Source organism: Chiloscyllium punctatum, chromosome 41, assembly GCF_047496795.1.
Source record: "Chiloscyllium punctatum isolate Juve2018m chromosome 41, sChiPun1.3, whole genome shotgun sequence".
NCBI classification, from domain to species: domain Eukaryota; kingdom Metazoa; phylum Chordata; class Chondrichthyes; order Orectolobiformes; family Hemiscylliidae; genus Chiloscyllium; species Chiloscyllium punctatum.
In genome coordinates this window covers 21086168-21113408 of record NC_092779.1, presented here as the reverse complement: position 1 = coordinate 21113408, position 27241 = coordinate 21086168, and the positions used below count along the sequence as shown (strand labels likewise).

Here is a 27241-nt window from a genome sequence, read left to right as displayed (position 1 = left end):
GTTGCTTCTGAACCTGCTAAAGCACAAATATGAAGAACTTAGAACCAAAGTGAAGATTGTAACAATGTAAATTAATTTGAAGTCCTTACCTCTGCATGGACAGCAATAATGTTAACTAAAGCTTCTTTTAAGTAAGTTCTGACACCTAAAAAGATTGAAAGAAACATTGCATAATATAACATTACAGTAATAGTTTGGGCTGATAAAAGGCAAATCGTGCTTATCTGAATTAATTTCTATTACTGAGTTAAAGTTCAATTTTAATTGAATTAAATTGAGATTAGTTGTTACAAGGATAAAGATCTTGGACTTGATCTTTCAAGGAACAACACACCTGTTTGGTTTCCCAAAATTGGCTTTAACAGAAATGGGAGAGAGACAGAGAAAAGAGAGGACGTGTGAGAGAGACACCTTTTTATACCATTTATCGCTATCTGGAAAGGTTACATGTCCAGGGTCAATACTCATGAATAGGTGAGTGCACAATATCTCAAAAATGGATGCCTGGATGAATGTTTGTGAATGGTGAGATGGGCAGGTTAGCAGCTGCATCAGTGGTTGGGAAGGGTAATCAGGCAGTGGGATTAGTCAGGGGAGGTAGCTGAGTTGCTAGAGGGAAAGCGTGGTCAAAAGGGACAGTTAGTGTGTTCTTGGGGGTGTTGGGGAAATCGGAGTGTAGTAGAAGGGTTCACCAAGGTAGTCTGGAGGGATAGTTGGGGCTCAGAGTGAATGAACGTAGAGTTCTGATGTGTAGTTTAGGTTTTTCCTGTTGAATATTTCTGGGTCACTATCCAGATAAGTAGAACAGAATTGTTCAAGTCTCTGATTCTATAGAGCAGGAGACTTTGGTGAGGGTATTGGAAGCAGGGGAACTGCCAATCAAATGTTTTAATCTTCCTGGGCAATTCTCACAGAGTACAGCAGGTCATCAGTTTTGTAGGGGTCCCAACAATCATCTTGGCTCACATGTCCAGCCTCGAACAATCCCACAATTTGAGCCCTTCCCTTTCACCTCACCTTCCATGGTCAAGGAACTCAGACAGACAGTTTCAATCACTAATAGCATTGCCATGTCTTCTTTGTGAAGCACTACAAAGCATACAAATTTGGTCTCAGTGATTCTGCCTCCAGTTTAATATTTTTCACCCATGCAATACCGAATGCTGTATCAAGATTTAATATAGCAAAACTATTTTTATAGCAACACAGGAATTTCTGAACAGGAATAACCCAAGGTGCATCTGGTTTGTCGTTTATTATTCTGAAAGTCACATGATATGAGAATAATGAGGTGTTGAATAGTCATAGCAATTAATCATTATCAAATAGTCTATAACAAACCTAATAATGATACAAGGAAATCCTCAGAGGTAGAGAGCTTATTCCTCATTTGCTGGGACTTGCTGGATTCCATTAATGCCATTTATTTTTCCAGCAATTTCTGTCCTCATTATGTCCCTATTACCTCTAAAGAAAGCAAACTCAAGTCTTTAACCTATGAGGAACCAAATAGTAAAGAGCAGAGATGATGCATTTCGAGGCAATCTTTTCTGATTTAGTGCCTAAAAATATGCTAAAGATTTATTTGGTTACATATAATGATACAACAGGACAATCTTTTAGATTTGGAACAACTGATTAACCCCACCATGGGTATTTCAGGTTGATTTGTAGCTAACGTGAGACTAATTTTATCAGTGCTGCTTCTAATTTGGAAATGAGGCACATAAACAACAATGAGACTTAGTTGAAAATGAAAACTTGAAAATTGTAATTATAAAAGTCAGATTAAAACAGTAAAACCTGAAATCAAGGAGAAAGAAACTGGAAGAGTTACTATAGAATTACTATAGAATTAAATTACTATTAAAAATTTAAATTCTTGTGTTTTTTTTCACATGTAGGCTTTTACAGTGAAGCTACCCATTATTGAATAGCTATTGTATCGTAACAATTGGCTGATAATCTCTTATTTGCATCAGTATCCTTTTTAAATTACAATGCACAACATACTTAAATTTTACATATGTAAGACACCTAAAATACTGGTCACTACCCCCAGACATTCCAATGGCATGTTTTACAATATCAAAGGGAATCTTGGAGGTAATTATCAGACCTTGAATGAATGATTTTATCACCTGTATTTTAGTGAGAAAAACAGTAAAATACGATGACAAGCTTCTCCACTGTTGCCATGACCCAGCACCATTTTGAATAGTTTTAAGAATAAAAATGTGACTTAGATCAGTCCTGAGCCAGCTCACCATGAGTGATGCCTGGCTGCCATCCCTCCTCTTCCACCTCACCACTTTCTACACTGGACATAAACTAACTTTGAAGTCGCCACTCTTCAGGCGCCATCTTTAGTCACTGGGCCTACCTCACTGACTTCAGCTCTGCTGACGATCAGCCGCAGATTCTGTTATACTGGATTAATGGTGCTGGAAGAGCACAGCAGTTCAGGCAGCATCCAACGAGCAGCGAAATCGACGTTTCGGGCAAAAGCCCTGATGAAGGGCTTTTGCCCGAAATGTCGATTTCGCTGCTCGTTGGATGCTGCCTGAACTGCTGTGCTCTTCCAGCACCATTAATCCAGTATTTGGTTTTCAGCATCTGCAGTCATTGTTTTTACCTCGCAGATTCTGTTGCCAGTGCTCGCCCTGGGAAAGTAGGAGTCCACCTGGTAAGTTTTTCTCATGATACAGACATGACTTCAACTGCTGGGAAGAAAGGTATCAAGGGAATGGCCTAAAATCGGCAATGGTATGAAATATATGAAAGTGGGGCAGGATTGAGTCACACAGTAAATATTCTGGGACACAGTGTCATATCCTCAGATACATGGAACATGAAAGTGAACAAGAACTGCTGTGGGATTTTCACACAGAATGATAGTCTAAATGTGTTATAAACTGTACCATCTGTAGTCATCTCTGGTTACATCGGTCATAAATCAATTCTATGTTTTATTCATATTGTAAGATCAACCAAGGAGCTATAATTGAAAAGAAGGGATGCATAAATATTCAATGAGGGATAGATTCAATAGTGTGTCTGGCACCCAAGAGTGCAGTGCATCTGCTCATTCACAGAATAAACACACTTCAATACAATGAAGTATGGCGTCTCCTGTTTTTATAGTTTTATTTCAGAGGAAATACAAAGAATAAAGAATTATGGAAACTGCAATCGCAATCAGTTTCTGTTCCCATAACTATGGATTGGCAGTTTCCCATCTCCCTACCGTGAAGTTAACCTGCAGTTCCTATTTCTGTACTTATTAAATATTTAGCAATAATTAAGAACGTCATAAACTTAGAGTTATGCTTTTTTAAAGAAGAAATTGGGGACTGAATTTTCTCTTTGGTTAAATGTCACTTCTGATACTTTCACCGAGTACTTCCTGCCAATGCCCTTTGTGACTTGGCATTCACAATCGTTCGCTGCTTACTTCATTAGTTATGCATCCAGGTTCGCATTCAGTCATATCACAGCAGAGGCAGAAGTACTTGTCATTGTCAGGACTTTCTGGTATTCACGCTTTGGGCACCATACTTTAATGCAATGCACTTGCATGCTATAATTATCTACCCTTACATTTGGAATCCCCACCCCAACTGCTTTATTGTTATTATCTTCTCTGCATCCCAGCATTATGCCACCAACCTCCAATCAAGATTCTCAGTTTCGCCTACACAATACAGACTTCTTGTGATAACTCCCCTTGAAATTTACTGTTCAAATCCCCCGGGCTGACTGTTGTTCATTCCCCAGACTGACTCGCCTGTACCACAAAGGCTGGTTGGATTTGATTCCCAGGATTGACTATGACTCAATCCCCTGACCAGAAGAACATGGACTGCAACCCTCTGGACATACGTTTTATAATGCCCTTGTATGGCAGCACCCCTGATTGGCAGTAGTCCCTCTTCACTCAAGTCTACTCCCCATAGCCTTTCAGACATGGTCCTTTGGCTGAAGCTCCTTCAACGTGCTTGCTGTGTAAGCTGCTAGTACACAAGGTAGATGCAATTTTTGGCGTAGCACAGTGCCATAGGCCAACGAGTCCACCCCAATGACTGAAGATTGTTCGTAATCATGACAAGTTGTATGGCTTTCTGTCTGTCCTAATGAACAAAGCTATGTAGAAATGCTGTGAGTAATCCAAATACAAAGTGAATGAACACCAAAAAACTAAACCATGAGCCCTGAGATGCGTCTAGTGCAAATGCATGAGATGGGTGTATATACAAATGCACAGAGTAGCCTAGCAGAAGCACTGCAATGTAATGTGTCACTGATCTCTAAAGTGCAGTGGAGAAGTGCTGAGATCAGCACATGATAATGCAGCGAGGCTGGTGTTTGCTGATGCCACCATCGGTAGGTTTAGTATGGATGCAGTTGGTGTCCATGGAGCGTCCATGAGATATTGGTGAATAACGAATAGATCCTGGAGAAACAACCAGTGAGCTGCATCCACCAGGGTAACCACTTTGACAAACTGCATAGAAATGAGGCAAATTAGCTAATAAAGACATGCAAATGCATGAAAATAAGGCCCTTGCCACTTAGTAGCAAGGTTCTCAACAAGCTATTGAGAGTTTAAGGGGGAAAATCAAACTTCCTTTAAATCAATGAGCATGAAAGAAATCAGATTCTTAACAATGTATTCTCCAAAATTTTCTGCCAGTGCTCATATCAGTCATTGAGTTGGAAAACCTCTGACTCAATGCAAACAAGAAACGAGATTCCGCCACTCAGTCCTTCCAGCACATTCCTCCATTTAATAAGATCATGACTAATCTGCCTGAAACCCTTCAATAAAGAAAAAACTATTAAATGTCCTTTGCTTTCTCTGCTCTAATGGAAAAAGTTTCTATAATTTTGGATTCTCATCTCTGGTATAATTCTAGCTCCATTTTATTAATTAAAGAAGAATTTACAATAATATCAACACCTCCATCTATTCATCACAATCAAATAAATTTTAGCAATTAAATTCTTCGCAAACTTACTGCACAAATTAGTGTAAAATTACGGTTAATCCCAAGTTGAGTTTGGTGGATTTCATTCATTCCTGAGTAGGTCAGTCTTTATATAAAACAGTATTTCAGTAGTTATAACTACTGAGACAGACTAGTTGAGGTAGCCATGTGAATGAATTCATGCTGACCAATAACCTATAGTTCACAAGTAACAAACAGTGTATATAAAGAAGTACTTCATCAAATGGTCAGAGAAAAAAGCAAACCAGAAGCAAACAGAAATAAACAGAACATAGATGAGTGAGAAAAAGAAACAGAATCTTCGAAGGAGTTTCAAACTTTGTTTTGGTGACTCAGATAAAACAATAAACAGAGGTTCCGTCTGTTATATTAGGTGGTGCTGAAGATCCCATGGTCTTGATGAAGAGGAGCACGAAGTTTATCCCAATGCCTCAAAACAAATTCTTAAATAATGAGATCCCACAACAAGACGACAAACTTGGTATAAACCATCTACTTCTCTCCACTGCAATAAATGATAATTACAATAGTTATTCGAGTAGCGCATATATAGTTTTTTTTCTCTTCAACATCAATAATCAGGAAGGTTATCGGAAATTACAGCACGACCATGATCAGCTGGGTAAGTGGGCCATGAAATGGCAAATGGCATTTAATATAGATAAGTGTGAAGTTTTGTATTTTGGAAAGTCATAAGAAGGTTGGAGTTTCATGGTGAATACCAGGACCTTAAGGAGTATAGTGGAACAGAGGAACCTTGAAGTTCAGGTGCATGATTCCCTGAAAATGGAGTCACAGATAGACAGGGCAGTGAAAAAGGCTTTTGGCACACTGGTCTTCATCAGTCAGGGCACTGAGTATAGAAGTTGGGATGCAATGTTGCAGTTGTACAGGAGGTTGGGGAGGCCACACTGAAATATTTCGATCGGTTTTAGTCACCTTACCATAGGAAGGATGTTATTAAACTGGAAAGAGTGCAAAAGAAATTTACAAGGATGTTGCTAGGACTCAATGGTCTGAGCAATAGCGAGAGGTTGGACAAGATAGGACAGTAAGAGACGGAGGGAGGATCTTATAGAAGTATATACGGTCATAGATGCACGGATAGGGTGAATGCACTCAGTCTTTTTCCCAGGATTGGGGAATCAAGGACTAGAGGGCATCAGTTTAAGGTTAGAAGGGAAAGAATAAAAGGGAACCTGAGGGGCAACTTTTTTTACACAGAGGATGGTGCGCATATGGAATGAGCTGCCAGTGGAAGTTGTTGAAGTACATTAAAAACATTTAAAAGGCATTTGGACAAATACATGTATCGGAAGGGTTTAGAAGGATATGGGCCAAGTGCAAGAAAATGGGGTTAGTGTGGATGGACACTTTGGTTGCCATGAACCAGTTTGGGACAAAGGGCCTGTCTCCATTCTGTAGGACTGTACGACTATGACTATTTGAACCATATTAGATCTCTTGAACTAAGCAGGAACATGCTGTTGAAAATATGAACCTTTCGGAGGATTACAGGGTAGACCACAAGTTATAGATGCATTATTTATTATGCGGAATTTAGAAAGGATTACAGTAAAAACCTCAAGTTGGCTGACTAGATGGTTTGAAAATCTAGAAGGTCCCTGAAGTATTAAGTAAATTCCTCAAACACTATTCAATGCCCAATAAATGCTTTTTTTTTTCTCAAGCATTATCCAATTCCAGGTTGAGAAATTTATGAACCGCAAAATAATGCGGAAAAGACTTGTATGTGGACTATGTGGAAGTCAGAGAGATGCACTTTCAGGAGGATGGGGAAAAGAAGCAGTAATTTAGAAAAAGGATTGCCAGAACAAGATATCTCAGATGCTGAAGACATAGCCACAAAAGAAAGATGGGGTTGCACAAGAGACCAGTCGGAGGAATAAAGAGTTCTGAGAGTTTCTAGGGCAATACAAAATTACAGAAATAGTGAAGAGCAAGATCACACAGAGATTTAAAATTAAAGATACACATTTGAAACTGGAGGGACTTTGATCACCCCAGCTTTCCATCCCTCATACATTAGCTGATGCTGTTCATACCTCTTTCCTCAGGTCCTCCACCACCATCGTATCTTCCAAAGTAAATAACCCATGTAGTCCTTAAAAATGGCTGCCCCACCTCTTCAAACTTCCATTCCATTCTGACGTTCTTGATTATTCTGCCGCTTTTCAAATCAATGATTGTCTCTCCTGGAATACCATGTCTGAATCCCCTCCAATCAGTCTTCTGACCTCATACAGTACCAAACTAACTCTCATCAAATGGCACAAGACTTCGTAAACTTTCACTCCTCATCCTTCATGACCTGCTGCAGCCTTCAATATGGTAGAGTACACCATCCCCCTATAATGCCTCTCCACTACCATCTAGATGGGTAGGACCACAGTCATTTGGGTCTGTTTTTATGTAATTAATTATAGCCAGAGAATGACTGTCAATTCTTTTTCCTCCCACTCCTAAACCATTACCTCTGGTGTCCCAGCAATCTATACTTGGTGCCACCATATGTCACATCCACATATTGTTCCTTAGCAGTATAATCTGGAAACAGTGTCAATTTCCACTTGTAAACTGATATCATCAAGCTTATCACTGCTTATGGCACTCCTTCCATTATATCTAAACTGACAGTCAGCCTGTCTGACATACAGTGCCAGAACAGAGCAGAATTATCCCCCAATTGAAAGCAATTCTCTGAAATTAACTGCAAATTTCATTCACCAGCTACTGATTCCATTCTGCCAACCTTCCTAGGCTGTACCAGACTGTGTGCAGTCATAGTGTCTTGGCTGAACTGGAAGAAGGTGCATAAAGAATACATGGTTGCACGAGAGTCAAGTTGGAGGAATGCAGAGTTCTGAGGGATTGTGAGGGATATGACATTCATACATCACTAAGACTGTCTGACTTCTCTTAGGTTACCCATCTCTGCCCCACTCTTAGCTCATCTTCTGCCGAAATCCTCATTCCATGGTTTTATTATTCCCAGATTTGACCATCCCAAATGTGCTTCAGCTAGTGCCCTACATTCTGCTCGTCATAAACTTAAGGTCGTTCAAAACTGTGCTGTGTCCTAACTTGCCATAAAATCCTTTTACCCTCTTTACACCTATGCTTACTGGCATATATTGGATATTGGGAAAGTAACAATTGATTCATAAATTTGCATTCTTGATTTCAAATCTCTCCATCCCCCTCACTCCCTTCACTGTAATCTTCTTCAGTTCCACATCCCTCTGACATGTCTATGCTCCTCCAATTTTAGTCACGTCCTTTTATTTTATTGGCTCCACCACTGATGCCTGTGCTGTCAGCAGCCAAAGCCTAAGCTCTGGAATTGCACCTTTAAACATTTCTGTCTTTCTACTGCTTTCCTAGAACCTCTCTCTTTGACCAGACTTTTCGGATATCTAAATTAAGCGTCTGAGTGTCAAATTTTATGAATACTCCTGTGGAACACTTTACAAGGCTAAAGTATGCTAAAGTCATTAAACTCCTGATAGTTAGTTGTGAAGGAAGAATCCTCAGCCAATCTTTATTTGGGATCGATTTATTCACAGAGTGAAACATTACAAGTACTTATGTCTTGATTCCACTCAATTTGTGTTAATTAGTGTCTCTTTATATGTGTTCAAGTAACCATCAAATTAACCTCTATTAACTTAACCCTAATTAACACAATTAGAAAAAAAAACTCTAAAATATTAAGTTGCTGTTGTTCCAGCACTCTTTCCATCATAATAACATGCAAGTTAAAAAAAATTAAATTCAAGTAATTACAAAATCTTGAACAAAATACTAGTCTCATTAACAATGAATGTACAACTATGGGCAGCATGGTGGCTCAATGGTCAGCACTACTGCCTCCGCAGCACCAGGGTCCCAGGTTCGATTCCATCCTTGGGCGACTGCCTGTGTGGAGTTTGCACATTCTCCCAGTGCCTGTGCGGCTTTCCTGCTGGTGGTCCAGTTTCCTCCCACAGTCCAAAGATGTGCATGGCAGGTGAATTGGCCATATTAAATTGCCCATAGTGCTAGGTGCTTCATTCAGTGGGAAATAGGTCTGCGTGGGTGACTCTTCAGAGGGTTGGTGTGGACTGGTTGGGCCAAAGGGCCTGTTTCCACACTGTAGGGAATCTAATCCAATATCATTTTTAAAATCCATCTTGTTCCCCAACTACGTTCAAGGAAACAAATCTATTATCCTTAGCTGGTCTGGTCTGCTGAATTTCTGGAGACACAAGTAATGTGATTTACACTTAACTGCCCTCTGAAATAGCATTGTGAGCCACTTAGTTGTCTTCAGGAAGGCAGCTCATCACCACCTTCACAAGTGAAATTATAGGGAATGTACAATAAATGTTGGCCTAATAAGCCCACATCCTAATAGCAAGTTAAGAAACACTTCTCTCATCTTATGCCTGGTTCTCCTGTTATTTTCCTTAAATCTGAGCCCTCTGATTACTGACCTTCCAGCCACTGTGGAAGGCAGAGGGGGGGTGGGGTGAGCAAGACTTTTTTTGGTGGTGGGGTCTAGTTGAAGTTGGTAGATGTGTTTAAGGATGATGCGTTGGATGCGGAGACTGGTGGGGTGGAGGGGGACTTTGTCTTTATTGCGCTTAGAGGACGGTGGTTTAGAGAAATGGAATGGGGAATGGAGGTGAAATAGGTGGACATCTGGGATGCTTAGGAGTGAAACGGTTCCCAATTGGTAGAAGCAGAGGAATTGGGAGAATGGTGAACTAGGCAGGCATAGGGCAGATGAAATTTAGTGCAGAGTTATGAAATAATATGTTTTTAATGAGAAGCAGTATAACAATTGATGCTCATCATTCAGCAAAATCATTCATGGGTTCAAATACCTCTATTAAATTTTAACCTTACTTTCCCTGCTCTAAGACCATCTACTCCTGCAGTCACTCCCTACAACTTAAATGCAACAGTATTGGTGCCATTCTAGCAACCTCCTCTGAACCCTCTTGAATACTTATGTAATTTCAAATGTTTGCAGCAAGAGTTTGACACAATATTTCAACTGAGCTTTAACTGATGCTTTATAAGATGTGAGGATCATTTGCTTGCTTCTGTAAGGGTTGCCTGCACTTATAATGCCAAGGATTCCACGTTACCTTTTTTTTGGAAAAAAAACACTGGCTTCACAACTTGCCCTGACACATTCAAAGATTAAGAAACACACTCCTTCCCCTACCCATCACCTCGATCTCTTTATTATTCTCTTCAACACTGTATCAATTGTTATACTGCTTCTCATTAAAAACATATTATTTCATAACTCTGCACTAAATTTCATCTGCCCTATGCCCGCCTAGTTCACCACTCTCCCAATTCCTCTGCTTCTACCAATTGGGAACCATTTCACTCCTAAGCATCCCAGATGTCCACCTATTTCACCTCCATTCCCCATTCCATTTCTCTAAACCACCGTCCTCTAAGCGCAATAAAGACAAAGTCCCCCTCCACCCCACCAGTCTCCGCATCCAACGCATCATCCTTAAACACTTCTACCAACTTCAACTAGACCACACCACCAAAAAAAGTCTTGCTCACCCCACCCCCCTCTGCCTTCCACAAGGGCTGTTCTCTTCGCCAATCCTTGGTCTGAGCCACTCTCTCCATCAACCCGTCCAAACCCTCAGGTAACTGGCCTTGCAACCGGAAAAATGAAAAACCAGCTGGCACACCATCTGCCTCACATCCATCCAGGGTCCCAAACACTCCTTCCTGGTGAGACAGAGGTTCACCTGCCTCTCTTCCAACAGTTTACTGCATCAGGTGTGCCCGGTGTGGTCTTCTCTACATCAAGGAGACTGAACGTAAACTTAGGGAACGGTTCACAAAACATCACAGCTGGGCCCACAGGGGCCAACCAGACCTCCAAGTCATCACCCATTTTAATTCCTCTTCCCACTTTCTTTCCGACATGACCACCCTTGGCCTCCTCCATTGCCACAATGAATAAAACCGCAAATTGGAGGAACACCACCTCATTTTCCACCTGGTCAGCCTACAGCCCGCAGGACTCAACATTGAGTTCTCCAATTTCAAATAACCACTCTCCCCATCCGCCAACTACCTTCCCAGCTCCTCCCTTCCAGTCCTCTCCATCAACCTATGGGATTCATCCCTCCCATCAACCAATCAGGTTGTACCCTCTACCTGTCGTTATCTATCCCCACCTCACCACCCTGCCCCTGCCTGCCCACCACCCCACACCCCCGCACCTCCCCCCCCCCCCCCCCCCCCCAAAAAAAAAACTTTATTTGCGGCTCCCTTTACACCAAGCCCTAGTCCTGAAGGGTTACACCTGAAATGTCAACTTCTCCACCGACTGATGCTGTCTGGCTTGCTGTGTTCTCCCAGCCTCCTACTTGTCTACCTTGGAATGTGGCATGTGCAGTTTTTTTGTCTCTAGTTCACTAGTCTGGCTACATTCTCCTGATTAACCTCCTCAATGTCTTCCACATTACTTCAAATAAATAGTTAAAGATATCAAGGTGCAACTATATGACGTGCAGTAAAGTCAACAATAAGGTGCTTATTATTTAAATTTTATTGAAAATTATGACTTTGGTATTTAGATTACTCGCACAGTGTTGATATTGGAAAAAAATATCCTGTCTATAAATTTCCTTGAATGCCACTAGATGGTGTATGAATGACATGAGCTAATTAGTCCTTGCATTTTTCCCTGCTCCGTTCTCTCAGTGAAGCATATTGTCTCTACTTGAGACCACAGGCCCTGACCTTGCAATAGTAACGACAGCAAACCTGTCAACATTCACCATTATTTCTTTGAAACTGACAGCAACATCTGGAGTCTGTACATGTGAATTTAATTATGGAAATCCAGAATTTGTTTCTCTATGGGTATTGAATTATTAGATTTCATTGCAGTTTGCAGGACATTCAAGCTCCTGAACTGATGGCAACTTCCTTTTTTTTTACAAAAAACACCCATAAAAGGTTTGACTTTTTAATGCAATGTAATAAGTTAAAACTATTGCCGAAATACATCTTTTGTCCTTGAAAAGTTTTGGAAATTTTTGTATTGACAATGTTTTTCCATGCAGTTAAAAATTTCAAGTTTATTACTTTTTCAAATTGGTTTATGTCATTTTAATTTCTAATGTGTATTTCTCAATCATTTATTGCACTCTCTGCAAAACGTATTAAAAAGCAAATAACCATCAATGCATTTAACTTCCTGGTTTGCTGCCTATGAGAATACTTCAATGTAATTGGCCTTTTTGATAAAGTCACTGCTGCGGCTAAGCCATTTGACTTGTTCATCAGTATAAAACTAACATCAGGAAAAGGGAAAGCCTCACCACAACTGCTATATTGTTCTTGGCATCTTTCTTCAAAGTCAGTGGCAAGAGTCTTCACTTTGATGCTGGCTGTGAAATCTGAGCCATTGTCATGGTCAAGAACACAAATTTCACAGATACTAACACAGCACAGTAACACATTAATGTGTAAGCCTTATTTTGTCTTAATCACTCACTCAAATGTGTGTTTACCTATGATGACTGAAATGTAAACTGAAATCAAATTGAATTTAAGTAAACATTTCCATTTCCACAAGTTTCTTGCTACCTACATAACTAACTTCATCATACAATGACTAACCAACAATTTTGTTAATAACATTTAAGCTAAATACAGTTAAGGGCTTATTTGCACAAATATTACATGAATTGATTAATTGCTAACTGGAGCTAAATTATTCTTTCAATAACACTGCATAGACAATAGACAATATACGCAGGAGTAGGCCATTCAGCCCTTCGAGCCTGCACCGCCATTCAATATGATCATGGCTGATCATTCCCAATCAGTATCCTGTTCCAGCCTCATCTCCATAACCCTTGACTCCACTATCTTTAAGAGCTCTATCCAATTCTTTCTTAAATGAATCCAGAGACTGGGCCTCCACTGCCCTCTGGGGCAGAGCATTCCACACAGCCACCACTCTCTGGGTGAAGTAGTTTCTCCTCATCTCTGTCCTAAATGGTCTACCCCGTATTTTTAATAGATATGTGTTTCACTACTTTGTTCCCTGAAAGTTATTCTGGGATGGCATGGTGGCTCAGTGGTTAGCACTGCTGCCTCTCAGTGCTAGGGACCCGGGTTAGATTCCAGCCTCGTGACTGTCTGTGTGGAGTTGCACATTCTCCCAGTGTCTGCGTGGGTTTCCTCTGGGTGCTCCGGTTTCCTCCCACAGTCTAAAGGTGAGAGTTAGGTGAATTGGTCATGCTAAAATTGCCCGTAGAGTTAGGTGCATTAGTTAGGGGGAATGGGTCTGGGTGGGTTACTCCTCGGAGGGTTGGTGTGGACTAGTTGGGCCGAAGGGCCTGTTTCCACACTGTAGGGAACCTAATCTAACAAAATTCCCATAGGATTGCAGATATCTGTACATCTGCATTATTTTAAACCAACTAAGAATCAAAACTCTAGAATTGTGAACTAGTTTCCTGCTTTGGGGCAATTGGGCAATTTGATGCCATTGGCTCATCAGCACTAATTAGCAGAATAATCTATGAAAGAGGCACAAGACATCTGATTTAATCTTCGCACTAATTCTGTTTTATAGCAGTAGAGAATATAGTCTATATTTAGTAATCACCACAGTATTCAGCATTAGGTAGCATTGACACTATGCTGTCCCCTTTAATAACACCATTAAACAAACTTCCAATTCTTTCAGTACTACATCGACATAAGTAGCTTGTACAATGTTTTCAAAAAGAAGAGGGTGATATGTGTGTAGCTTCTGAAAGAAAACAGTGCTTCATACAGAAGATGGATGAATTGTCTGTTTCTTTGAATGTTCCCCCACCCCTTGAATCCCTCCACATTAAAACTCTCATCAGCACTGCTGGGCATAACAACTTTCAAAATAGCTATCGGAAGGTGGTGGACGCAGGTCACTGAACATTAAGGCAGAGGCAGATAGATTCTATTACGCCAGTGAATCAAAGACTTTTGGTGTAAATGAGAATGCGAAATATGAAACACAAACAGATCAGCCTTGATTTTATTAAATTACAGAGATGGCTTAATGGGCCAAATGATTTGCATCTGCTTCCTATGTTGCATGTATGCACTTTCCTACCTTGCATACTTTCCAAGAAGTAAGAGTATACTGTGAAAAAAGTGTGATGAAAGACAATTTGAAGTTGATCATTATACAGAATGAGTAACTCGTACAGATAACATGGTGATGTGGCACATTGGAGTGATTATCACAGGTCAAGAAGTCACCCCACTCACTCCCCAAGCTGACTTTCCAGTTCTTCCAAGCTCACACTTCCCCATGGACACCCAGTTATTTATCTGCTGAAAATCAGATATTTTGTGACATTTGTGCAATTCACTCCTCACTGACACCTAAAGGTTGTCAAAAACCCAAAAAGTGATTGGTTTCTGCTCACTCCTTCTCAAATAATATCAATGGCGAAGACACTTTGGAAAAGAAAATAGAGATAAAAAGACATAAAATCAAGTAGCTAAAAATACAAGGAATGCAACCTCAACAATAACAAAATTATTTTTAAAAATGTCACCCATCACTTATTTGCTGTGAAAGAACTTGATACAAAGAGTCTGACATTTTACTATGTGAGTCCCAGAGAAAGTGTCCCCACCTACACACACAAAACAACACTTAGTAACCTAATATGTTTTATATCATGTTTGCAGTAAAGAAGTCAAGACCATTGGAAACTCCCTTTGGACATGATAATACTCATGTTAAACATCACCAACCCGATGAATAAACCAAGACAATCTGGAGACTGTCCCTAACTACTACATTTACTGTAAGAAGGGGTCATAACAGATCACAACATCCAGTAACTGACTAACTCACTGCTTCAAGAACAGATTAAACATAAATAATGTGATGGTACTATGATTAATATGTGAAACTTGCATAAGATTGTCAAAGCATTTTTAAGTGAGGGGCAGGAAAGCAAAGGTAGATGGGTGAAAATGATTCTCTTAAAGGGGGTTGATTATTGTGATTTATAATAGAACAAGATACATAATCAGTCAATGGAAAAAGGCTGACTAACTATTCATCATTTTTAAATGAATGTTCAAACTATCTCCATGACCTTTGAGTAGAAAACACAGTATTCACAGATTAAGTAGCGGCTACAGCTACATTTGTTAACGTGCGACCTCGATGTGGTAGGTTCAGAAGGTTTCCTGGGGTTCTTCAAGTAATTTTAAAAATGCTCCAATTGATTCTCCCACATTCAATCAACTTGCTTCAATTTACACTCCTGCACTACACACTATCTCACACTGTCATGCACTATATCGGCAGACAACTGCATAAGATTGTGGGACAGCAGCCATCTATACATAGCAGAATAATAGTAATGTGGATCAATGGAACTTCCTCTTTAAAGGCAGCAAACTAAAATAAAATGTGAAAGATCTTTGAGGTCACTGAGGTAGTGTTGGGGATCGGAGTATGAAGCAATAAATAACAATGGTAAAACCTAAATTAAATAAGTTGAGTGTAACTGAAAGAGATACACATCTTTCACTCATCAGGACAATTCATAAGAATACTAATAAAGCAAAAAATGTACCACATTTAAACTGCATGACAGGAGACTGCAGATTGGTCGCAACTCGACTGCTTGATAGAGATACTGACACTGGGAATGTATAAGTTAATTATCATTGACTGCTGCAGTTGCCATTGCAAAACGTCAACCAAAGTCCACTTGCTAACCAATCAGCACTGTCCTCTCACGCAATACAAATGTTCTTTTACTCTTTATTAGTATTCTTACAAATGGATGAGTTCTGATGATTGTAAGATGAAAAGAATCCGCCAAGATCATTTTGCTTAAACTGCAATACTCAACGTCTGTACTATCAAGTTACTACTTGAAATAAAATTCTGTGTTTTCTGGCAAGTTAAAGGAATACTTTGGGGGAAATCAAATCCGAATTTGTAGCACTCCTGTTTTGGAGTTGGAAAATCGTTTGCTAAAGTCTCACACTCTATGACTTGAAAATAATAAGTAGGTATGTTAGTATACTGAGTGACTAGCCCATCATCAGAGATGCAAACTTTGTGACAAAATGTTAAACAGAGACCTGGTCTATCTGCAAACACAGCCAGTTAATGAAATGTTCCATGGCATGTTTCAAAGGGTAGGAAGCACTTACAGCACTTGGGGCAGTATTCCTTCCACAATTTGCAACACCAAAAGCAGGCCATCTTGATAGACCATATGTCATTCTAGGTGCTGGTACAGATTTTGGAGGTAGCATTATGTTTACTTACACAACAGTAATCAAATTCCTAATGAACTACTTAAAATAATTTAACAGGATAAGCCACTTTATGATGAATGGGTTCATTGTTATTTTATTCTGCTAATTCCACTGAAAATAATTTATCATAAATATTGCATATACTGATCTAAAGGCAGACCGTAAGTCCAAAATCCAGCGAGACTACTAAAAAAAAAATCTATTTGCAACTATAGCTGTCTCCATACACATTCTTAGTCCAGCCATAGCAATGACAGAAATATTTTCAGCATGGGTTTGGCCATGTCAAAATCTTAATTGCTTGCACAAGGATGTTGCCAGGGTTGGAGGGTTTGAGCTGTAGGGAGAGGCTGAATAGGCTGGGCTGTTTTTCCTGGAGTGTCACAGGCTGAGGGGGTGACCTGATAGACATTTATAAAATCATTCGAGACTTGGATAGGGTAAATAGGCAAGGTCTTTTCCCTGGGGTGGGGGAGTCCAGAACTGGAAAACATAGGTTTAGGGTGAGGAGGGCAAGATTTAAAAGGGACCCACGGGGCAGTTTTTCACGCAGAGGGTGGTGCATGTATGGAATAAATTGCCAGAGGAAGTGGTGGGGGCTGGTACAATTACAACATTTAAAATGTACCTGGATGGATATATGAATAGGAAGGGTTGAGAAGTGCTGGCAAATGGGAGTAGATTAGGTTAGGATATCTGGTCGGCATGGATGAGTTGGGCAGAAGGGTCTGTTTCGGTGCTGTATGTCTCTATGACAATCCCACTCCAAGCTCTCCATTAGGTACTCTTTCTCCCTCCCCATCACTCAACAGCTTTAAAAATTCTTCAATGTTTTAATCCTTGACCTTCTCCTCCCATGAGCCAGCAACTTGTCCCTCAGTTTCTGTCGTTGAGTTATACTCTGGAATGATTATGCACAACAAGTAGCAGTTGGCATTTTCTGGCTGTGTAGCCATATTACAGGGTAATTATTGTTGATTTCTACTTCACACTGTCTTTTGGAAAGTCCATGCTAATTGCAAGCAGAAATACCACCAACATATTATCTCTTACAAAAGTCAAGACATATTTTGGCCCTGGAAACTTCACTCAAATATTAATCGAAAACATGAAATTAACTCGTTACAAAATTTGCGATGTATTGCAGATTGGTAAGAAAGATACCTTTTCTGCTACTCATAGCAAAAGCAATAAATTAATAGATAACCAACATTTTTGTGTGCTCCCTGAGTTCAAGAACTCATAGATCCAATTAGTTAGTGCTAAAAGCCATATTAAACACTTAGAATAGAACAGAATACCTACAGTGTGGAAATAGACCATTCAGCCTAACAAGTCCATACCAACTGTCCGAACAGCAAACCCACCCAGACCACCCTATTCCTCTAACCCTGCATTTCCTATGGCTAATTCACCTAACTGACACATGAGCAATTTTGCATGACCAACCAACCTAACCTGTACATCTGGTGAACTGAGAGAAGACTGGAGCACGGAGGAAACCCACACAGTGGAGAATGTGCAAACTCCACACAGACATTCGCCTGAAGTTAGAATTGAACTGGAGTTCCTGGTGCTGAGGCAGCAGTGCTAACCACTGAGCCACCACGCCACCTGGATGGTATTTAGGAATTTAGAATTATTCATAAAAAGGGAATGAAGTCCTCAAGGATTGTATCTTTGGTTGGCATTCATCCTGGGCTCTTCTTTGATGAATGTATCTGGATAACTGTCTAAAAATGTATCAGTTATATGCAGGTGAGGAAGGGTAGAACAGTCCCACTCTTCTCCCACCCTCACTTGAAGTAAGCTTTTTCAGAAAGGACAAGCTTGCCAATTCAATGAGTATTTAACTGTTTTTGTTTGTGACTATGTAAATACACATATAGATTTTCTTGCATTTTTGAAAAAGAAATTTTTTTTATTGCATTTGACTCTACGTAAGAAAATCAATGGAAACAGCCTTTCACATACATGCATACGTGAAGTTCATACTCTCACAAGTAAATTACACAGTACAGAACAGAATAAACAATTTAAAGCCCAGTTAAAGTTAAAGCACAATTCAGTTCTTGAAGATACGTGACTTGGCTGGTGTGACAATACTATGGCTTTAGATTAGATTAGATTCCCTACAGTGTGGAAACAGGCCTTTGGCCCAACCAGTCCACACCGACCCTCCGAAGAGTAACCCACCCAGATCCAGTTCCCTCTGACTGATACACCTAACACTACGGGCAATTTAGCATGGCCAATTCACCTGACCTGCACATCTTTGGACTGTGGGAGGAAACCGGAACACCTGGAGGAAACCCACACCAGATACGGGGAGAATGTGCAAACTCCACACAGACAGTTGTCTGAGGCTGGATGTGAACCTGGGACCCTGGTGCTGTGAGGCAGCAGTGCTAATCACTGAGCCACCATGCCGTAAACTTTTAAGAGGTGTGCTTTGTCAGTTTTTCTAAAATGAAGAAAGTTTGAGACAGAGATGCACAGCTGTCTACTCAAAGCCAACAGAGGAAATGTCTGGAGAGACCCTGGCCTTTTCTGTTTAAAAGTTGGAACATTAGAAGCAGCCTGAATGGGTGGTGTCAAGCTCCTACAGAACCAGGAATTTATGTTTTAGCTTTCAGCAGTTACTGAGGTCTTGAAGCTGGATGTGGAAGCTCTTATTGCTCTCTCTATGACAGCTAAAATCTGGGGTCCTCTGCCTGCTGCTAGAATTGCATGAGAAACATAATTTTAGTAAATTTGCCTTTTTACTATAATGGAAGTTAATGAACAGTTTTTTTATTTTCTTAAATATTTCAATAGAGTTACAACTAAACCAGTTCTTTTATTTTTATTTTGTCTATATTTTATAGTGCATGAATAAAGTGTGTTTTGCTTCAAGCCTGAGAGTTTGACCAATCAAATTGCATTTGGAATGCAACACCTTACATTTACCTTTAAAATAAGACAACATTAGGGTACAGGCCATTTTCTTCATAAATTTAGAGGGATTTTAGTCTGGTCCATAACATTAGCTCCAGGTTGAACCCAGTGTTCCTTCTGGATCAGTGTTGAAGTTGTTTACAAAGGCACAGTGATGCAAATACGAAGCCATCTTTGACTGTGTTTTAAAGTCACTGGGATGTGGTTTGAAGCTTTCTCAAAATTCAATTTGCGGTTTCCAATTAGTAAATTCATTTTTTTTTAATAAAAAACATGGCTTCATAACAGTATCTTCTGAAAAAGAGATAAAATGTACAGAATATGGACTTCCAAGTATTGAGTTTTTTTAGACCACAAACCTCACTTCAAATCAGTATTTTTCATTCTGTCCTGTAGATAATATTCTATAAGATCTCTAGACAATACTGTACTCCAGCATTTGGTTTCAACTTTCATAACATCAGACTGACTTAATGAATTTACCACACTAAAATAGCAAAGGCAGTTAAAGAAGGATCCTCACAATTTTCACTTGTACAATTCTCCTTTCTGATGTGGTGCACTTGACAGGGAGGATAATTTTCAATCTAGCTTCTGGGTTCTTAAATAAGCTTAAGGGTTCAAAAGAGTGGAGCAGGAGGTAGAGAAGTATTTGCTCTTTGCTAGATTTTGTCATAGCAATCTTTCCTGATACTGGTAACAAATCCAATTTCTGACAACATGCACCGGAGTCCAACTTAATGACCCAAATCTTTCTAGCAGAAGCAATCACAGTCAGATGTTTCACAGAAGTAGAAGCCACAGTTCAGTCAGCCATTTTGACAGTTAAAAGCCAAGTGTGGGGTTTGGATAACAGTTGGTGAAGAGGGTTGGGTGTATTGGGTATCAGGTAAGCGATGGAGTGCTTAAGTTGGGTAGGGTTGGTGGGTTGTTAAGTTTGGCAGCAGAACAGATAAGCGAATTAAAAGAGTTGTCAGGTCTTAATTTGCTGGGGCTGGGGGGGTGGGGTCATTTTGTGCAATGAGGGAGGAGGATGATATCAGTTCCAGTGGGGAGAGGAGGGCTGGCATAGTGGAGGCGTTGGTCGAGTAGTGGGATGTCAGGTTCGACAACAAGTGTGTGCACATGTGTGTGGAATCATGTTGGGGCAAGGGAAGGCCGATTTTGGAGTTGGCTGGGCAGAAGATGATGGTGGTTGTCTATTTGGGGGAATGCAAATGCGGAAGGGAGATGTACTTGGGGGTTATGGTGAGTGACGAGTTGGGTATTGGAGGGAAATCAGTTTTATTGTTGCCCAGTTGATCTACATTTTCCAATTCCCTTAAATTTTCTTGGGTAATTATTAAATTAATGGAATTCTCCAAATTTTTTGCCTTTAATGGATTCTTTCCAAGTACTCAAGAAACAATGAGCTGCCAGTAAGAATCTTTAACTTTTTAGACAATTCTCATAAAGTCTGCTGCATCAACAATTCTGCATGGTCTTGATGCATAATTTCTATTTGCGCTGTTCCAGCGACTATGTGGTTGTTGAAATATCTAGGTCAATGCACTATGGATCCTTGATGGAAAAGAAACCTTGCTCAAAGTCTGAAGATGTTGCAAATAGTGCTGTTCAACTGAACTAAACAATCTGGAGCATCACCAAATATAAAATTAGGAAATGCCTTTTGGTCATTTAAACCATAAAGTTTAATGCTTCCAAAATTCAACTAAAATTAACCCAGGATGGTTTCTTCACCCACACTCTACCCCCACCTTTATTTAGCATCTTATAGAAATGTTTGGAAGACATTTGCATTAAGTCCTAGAAGTAATCAAGTATTCTGAACATCAATGATTTGGAGAAACCGGCGTTGGACTGGGGTGTACAAAGTTAAAAATCACACAACACCAGGTTATAGTCCAACAGGTTTAATTGGAAGCACACTAGCCTTCGGAGCGTTGCTCCTTCATCAGGTGATCATCTGATGACTATTACCTGATGAAGGAGCGAAGCTCCGAAAGCAAGTGTGCTTCCAATTAAACCTGCTGGACTATAACCTGGTGTTGTGTGATATTTAACTCTGAAAATCAAACTATCTCCAACATGAGCCAGTTCTGAAGAAGAGTCACATTAGATTTGAAATGTTTACTGCTCTATTGCCATAGATGCCCTCAGAACTGCTGAACTGCCCCAGCATATTCTGTTTCTATATTATACACGTCTGGCAAGTTGCGTTCCACTTCCTGACGTCAGAAGCATAGAAGTCAGTGCAATGAGTACTTGAAACTGCTGCGCAGAGTTCTTCCTCTCCATTTTTTAATGCATCCAATTATTTTTTGAAGGAATTAACTCACACATTACTAAGTATTTATGCTGAAATCTGCTGCAGTCAACACACTGAAGGAAAACGTTTGAAATATGTGTTGCCTAGATTTGTACTCAGGGTGTAAAATAAATCAGATTTAATCAACATTCAAGTATCATCTTAAAAGGATCACATATAATCTAGAAGGTGAGTTCTTAGAATCTTGCTTCATTATTTAAAAAGGGATAGGATAAGGACGTCAGCCGATCTGAAATCTTTTCAATAGCACATAGAAAAATGGAAAATCCCTTCTCTTATCAATTGAGAGGTAACAAGAAACTAGTCTTTGGCAAATTCAAGGTGGTTACTTCCAGACTTCCCTGGGGTTTATAATGTACTAAGAAGGGTGCTAGAGTTGAAATTGGAAATCAAGAATTTCCCATGCAGTATCCTGAACTGTGGTTTAGTTGATGCTTAACTTTGGGCTTGAACTTCCTCACACAAAAGACAAAAGTTCAATAGCAGAAGTAATGGGAAAAAAATTTCTATGGATAATGCACATAAATCTTTTGGATTAAGAAAAAAGGGTCCCATAATGGGATGTAACAGAGGTTTTACCATTAGCAATGATTTACCTTGATGAAAATCTGTATGATGACTAACAATTAGTCTGTTACTAGATTAATCTGGTGGAAGAGACAAAAAAAAACTGCAGATGCTGGAATGGGCATGCAGTCGTTATAGACGTATTATACCCCACAAGGGCAGCCTCCAGGCCCTCCGCTTCTTCCTCTCCAATAGACCCATCCAGTCCCCCTCCACCAATACCCACATCCGCCTCACCGAACTGGCCCTCACCCTCAATAACCCTTCCTTTAACTCTTCCTATTTCCTCCAAATCAAGGGGATGGCCATGGACACCCAGATGGGCCTTGGCTACACCTGTCTCTGTTGGCTATATCAAACAATACCTCCTCATTACCTACACAGGCACTATGCCCCAATTCTTCCGCCATTACATCGATGACTACATCAGCGCCGTGTACTGCACCCAGGCTTAACTGGAGCAGTTCATCAACTTTGCCCACAACTTCCATCCTGGCCTCAAATTCATTTGGTCCATCTTGGACACCTCCCTGCCTTTTTTTGAGCTCACCATTCCATCTCTGGCGACAGTCTCCAGACAGACGTTTACTACAAATCTACAGACACCCATAACTACCTGGACTACACCTCCGACCAACTAATATCCTGCAAGAACCCCACCCCATTCTCCCAATTTCTCCACCTCCACCGCATCTGCTCAGATGGTGAGACATTCCACTCACGAGCATCCCAGATGTGCACCTATTTTGAACAATGTGCTTTCCCCCTTCCTCCAAAAAGAGTCCTCCACTGCACCATTCCCATTCCTCGTTCCACTGCTTTCAACCATCCCCCAAGGCAATAAAAACAGAGTCCCCCTCGTCCTCACCTCCTACCCCACCAGTCTCCGCATCAAATGCATCATCCTTAAATACTTTCGCCAATTCCAACTAGACCCCACCACCAAGAATATCTTCCCCATATTACCTATCTCTGCCTTCGACAAAGAGCATTCCCTTCAACAGTCCTTGGTTTGCACCACTGTCCCCACTAAACTCCCCCAAAACTCCAGGTATCTTCCCCTGCAACCAGATAAGATGCAAAATCTGCCAGCTTCACCTCCATCCAGGGCCCCAAACAGTCTTTTCAGGTGAGACAGAGGTTCATCTGCCACTTTTCCAACCTAGTTTATTGCATCAGGTGCTCCCGGTGTGGTCTTCTCTACATCAGGAAACTGAACATACATTTGGGGGGACCATTCACCAAGCATCGCAGCCAGATAGGCAGGGGCAGACTGAACCTCCCAGTCACCGCCCATTTCAATTCCCTTTCCCCACTCCCTTTCCAACATGACTAGTCTTGGCTTCCTCCATTGCCAAAGTGAACCACAGTGCAAATTGGAGGAACATCTCATTTTCTGCCTGGTCAGCCTACAGGCCAGAGGACTTAACATCGAGTTCTCCAATTTCAAATAACCTCCCTCCCCAGCCCCTCCCCATCCCTTCCATTGCTCCCTGCCACCAACCAGATTCATTCCTCCCATTGATCAACCAGGTCGTACTCTCTACCTCTCTTCACCTATCCCTACTTCACCACCCTGTCCCCGCTACCCCTTTGTCAGCAAACTCCCCCACACCCAGCCCCAGTCCTGAAGAAGGGTTACACCTGAAACATCGAGTTCATGATGCTGCCTGGTTTGCTGTGTTATTTCAGCCTCCTGCCTGTTTAATCTGATGGAAGACAGTCAGCCAAACTCAGGCTGTGCTTTGTTGAAGCATGCTGTTTATTCTCATCTCAGTGCATTGGTATTAACAGCTTTATCCTGTACTGAATCTGGAAGCAAATAGCTTCTCAATACATTTCCACTCTAACTGCGGCTGCAAAGGGAGGGTTGGCAATATCACAGTCAAATTTCCTCAGTTTGACTTAGTGAACAGATCTTCATAACCTAGAAAGTACTATACTAATTTTGCCCATTGTCCTTTTTCAAGCAGAAAAAGCAATTTATATAACATATTTGTTCACTGAAGATGCTCTAATGGAGTATTATTTAAATGCAGTCATTGGCAATACATAGATGAATAAAACACTCAGTTTGCACACAACAATGTCCCATAGATACGAGATTAAATGACTCAGCAGATAATCTTTTGTTCGAGGTATTCAAGGAAGTAGAGTGGTTAAGATACTAGCTGAATTCTTCCTTTCTTTGAATTGTATTGGGATTTTCAGAGTATGAACTAGGGCCCTCAGTTTGATGGAACTCCTGATAACGCACTGCTCTCTCATAACCAAACAAAAGTGCTTTGTCAAAATTGTGTGAAATGTGCAAAAGGGGGTTCTTGAACCAACTATCACCTGAGAGAGACAAGAATATTGACACTACGGAGTAATCATTCTTTAGGGAGTACTGGCAATAAAAGAAAATGATCACTTATCAATGACCTTGTAATATCATGATGTGGAAAAAGAACAGAGCCTGGGAATATACATGATTTGGATGAATCCCTGCACAGTAGTTGCAATGATAAATTCCTTTCAAGATTATTGTTGGCACTTTTGGGACCATATCTAATTCAACAGATTACTAGTAAATTGGTATGTTAATTAAATGCTCCAAGTGCGCAGGACTAATGCTAAACATAGAATGTGTTCTGGAACACAACACTGAAAGTCTCACAATATGCAGCTATATATTTAAGGCAATTGTCAGTCAAATGACAGTTATTAGTGACTGCGAGCTGTTGCCATTTCACAGATTATTACAATGCCAAATACCATTGAATAAATGGTCACTTTCACCCATACAAGCAACAGAAAAATACCTCACCATTTGACAAAAGAGCTTGCAAACAAAGAACTCTGGTAAGGGGGAACAATTAAAGCACATGAGACATATCATACCATTTAAAACTCTTACAGAACCTAAGCATTTTCCTTCCTCAAAATCCAGTTCATTTGCTTAATTTAGCAGTGATACATAAATGATAGCAAGTAAAGAACTGCAGCATACAGGAAGAAATAAACAGTTGTGAAACCAGAAGTATGCAGTGAGTGTTCTTATGCAATACAATTTAATCATAACCCTTAAATCTTTATAACAACTTTTAATGTTCTAATTAGGAAGGTGCCTTCTAGAAATCCTTAAAGTATTATTTCTGAACTAATTTTGCCAACAATGGGTTGATAGGTTGCAAAATAAACAATTGTTAATAAAATACACACATTTGCAACATTGATTTTTTTCTTACTTGCAAAGAAAATAATGGAATATTTTTAAGTGTTTTACTTCTTGTTTTAATATCAAGGTAATTAGTTTGTTTGGTTTTGATACAAACTGCATCTCTTGACTCACAAAAGAAAAATTTTGTCTCCAATCTGTCCTGCTCAGCATTATCTTGTTCAGGATCCAGACTGCTGCAAAGTTAACCAGGTTAAGAAGCTATCAGTGCTTATGCAATCAGATCTGGGAGATCTGGTCCAGATGGGCTAAAGTTCCACAGTTCCAAATTACAAACTGTTTATGGAGTCCCAAATGGCACTGGTCGTGTTCATTTTATGCATGGCATCATGACTCAGTGTTTTAGCACTAATTATGGGCCTTCAAACAGGCTAAGACAAACTCATATCACATTCTGTTCAGATATTAATCTCCAACATTTCAGGATACTTATAATCTTTTCATAGTCATAAAGTTATAGATTCATATAGCATAGAAACGGGCCATTTGCCCACCATGAGTATGCTATCTAACAGACACCAAACTACACTATTCGCACTTACTTGCGCTTGGTCCATGGCCTACCATGCTATGCCCTGGCATTTTAGTACACAGAGATGATTAAGTGTTGCAAGAGTACTCCCCTCCACTACCTTCTCAGTCAGCACATTTCATATTTCTACCACCTGTGAATGAAGAAACTTTGCCATTAGATCCTCTCGAAACCACTTACCTCACTTTAAAACTGTGCCTTCTGGTTTTAGTGACATTTGCAACAGGGAAAAAGATTCTCACAAGTAATTTTGCCTATGCTTCTCATGATTTTGCATACCTCAATCAGATTACCCTTTTCCTTCTCTGGCCCAAGGAAAACAAATCCAAAAAGAAATCCGCGAATCCAGTCTCCTCTCAGAACTCAGACTTTTCGTCCCAGGTAGCATCCTCTGAATCCTTTCCAACGCAATTACATCCTGAACTGTGGCCTAAGCAATGTTTTATAATATTGCAAGTTTTTAAATATCTATTTTTAAAACTAAAACACTTAAGCAAATGAGGCTAAACCTCCTGGTATGGGAGAACCTGTGGTGGGGAATCTCCATTTAATCAATGATTACTCATCCCTTTAGAGAAATTTTTAAATGACAATATACTACCACCCAATGTTCCCAACAGTGAGGGAATTTTCAGGAGAATGTATCATGTTGTATTAATACTGTTAGCAGTCACAAAAGAGCCATAAGACTGCAAGACAGTAGTAAAACTAATCATATCAGTAAGGAACATTCATATAAGAATGATGCTTTTCAGGCTCCTAACCACTTGTATTGTGTAAAGTAAGATTGAGTTAACTACCATAGAATCAAGCAGGCAAGCAGATCATAAATAAATTTCCTCATGGATTTTCCACCTAGCTATATTTAATCGCGCAATTCCATGAAGTATTACACATATATGGTGGAAATCATCTAATTGCTAAAGGTTATGTTGGACTAGTGAAATCAGCACACTTCCTCTTAGACAAACATTCTTCTGTGGAAGTCTTGATTTAAAGGGATATGAAGTACATGGAAAATATGCAGCTTGAAATAGCAAGCAACAGTGCAAAATAGATATGGTAAGTACATTTTGTCTGCAGCTTTTATTTTATATTTATGGACTGGTTTTCTCTTGGAGAAAGTTAAATGCTGATGCAGCAAATACATACCTGTGTCACAAATTAACTATTAGAGAATTAAACTATTAGAGAATTAAACTTTTTCTTTTCAAAATGTAAGTCAAGTGTAAAATATAACAGATTGAAATTATCTATTACTAAGCACTTTGCTTAACTATGTTCTTTAACAATCTGCT

General features: G+C 40.0%; 1 protein-coding gene across 5 annotated transcripts in view; it reads right to left on the bottom strand.

Moving 5' to 3' along the window:
• exoc2 (exocyst complex component 2) overlaps positions 1–27241 on the bottom strand; it is a 308570-nt gene that overhangs the window by 21761 nt on the left and 259568 nt on the right. For all 5 annotated transcript variants that reach the window (XM_072560529.1, XM_072560533.1, XM_072560532.1 and 2 more), the window contains one exon: positions 90–145. In XM_072560529.1, the coding sequence (XP_072416630.1) occupies positions 90–145 (56 nt within the window). The remainder of the gene's footprint in view (positions 1–89; positions 146–27241) is intronic.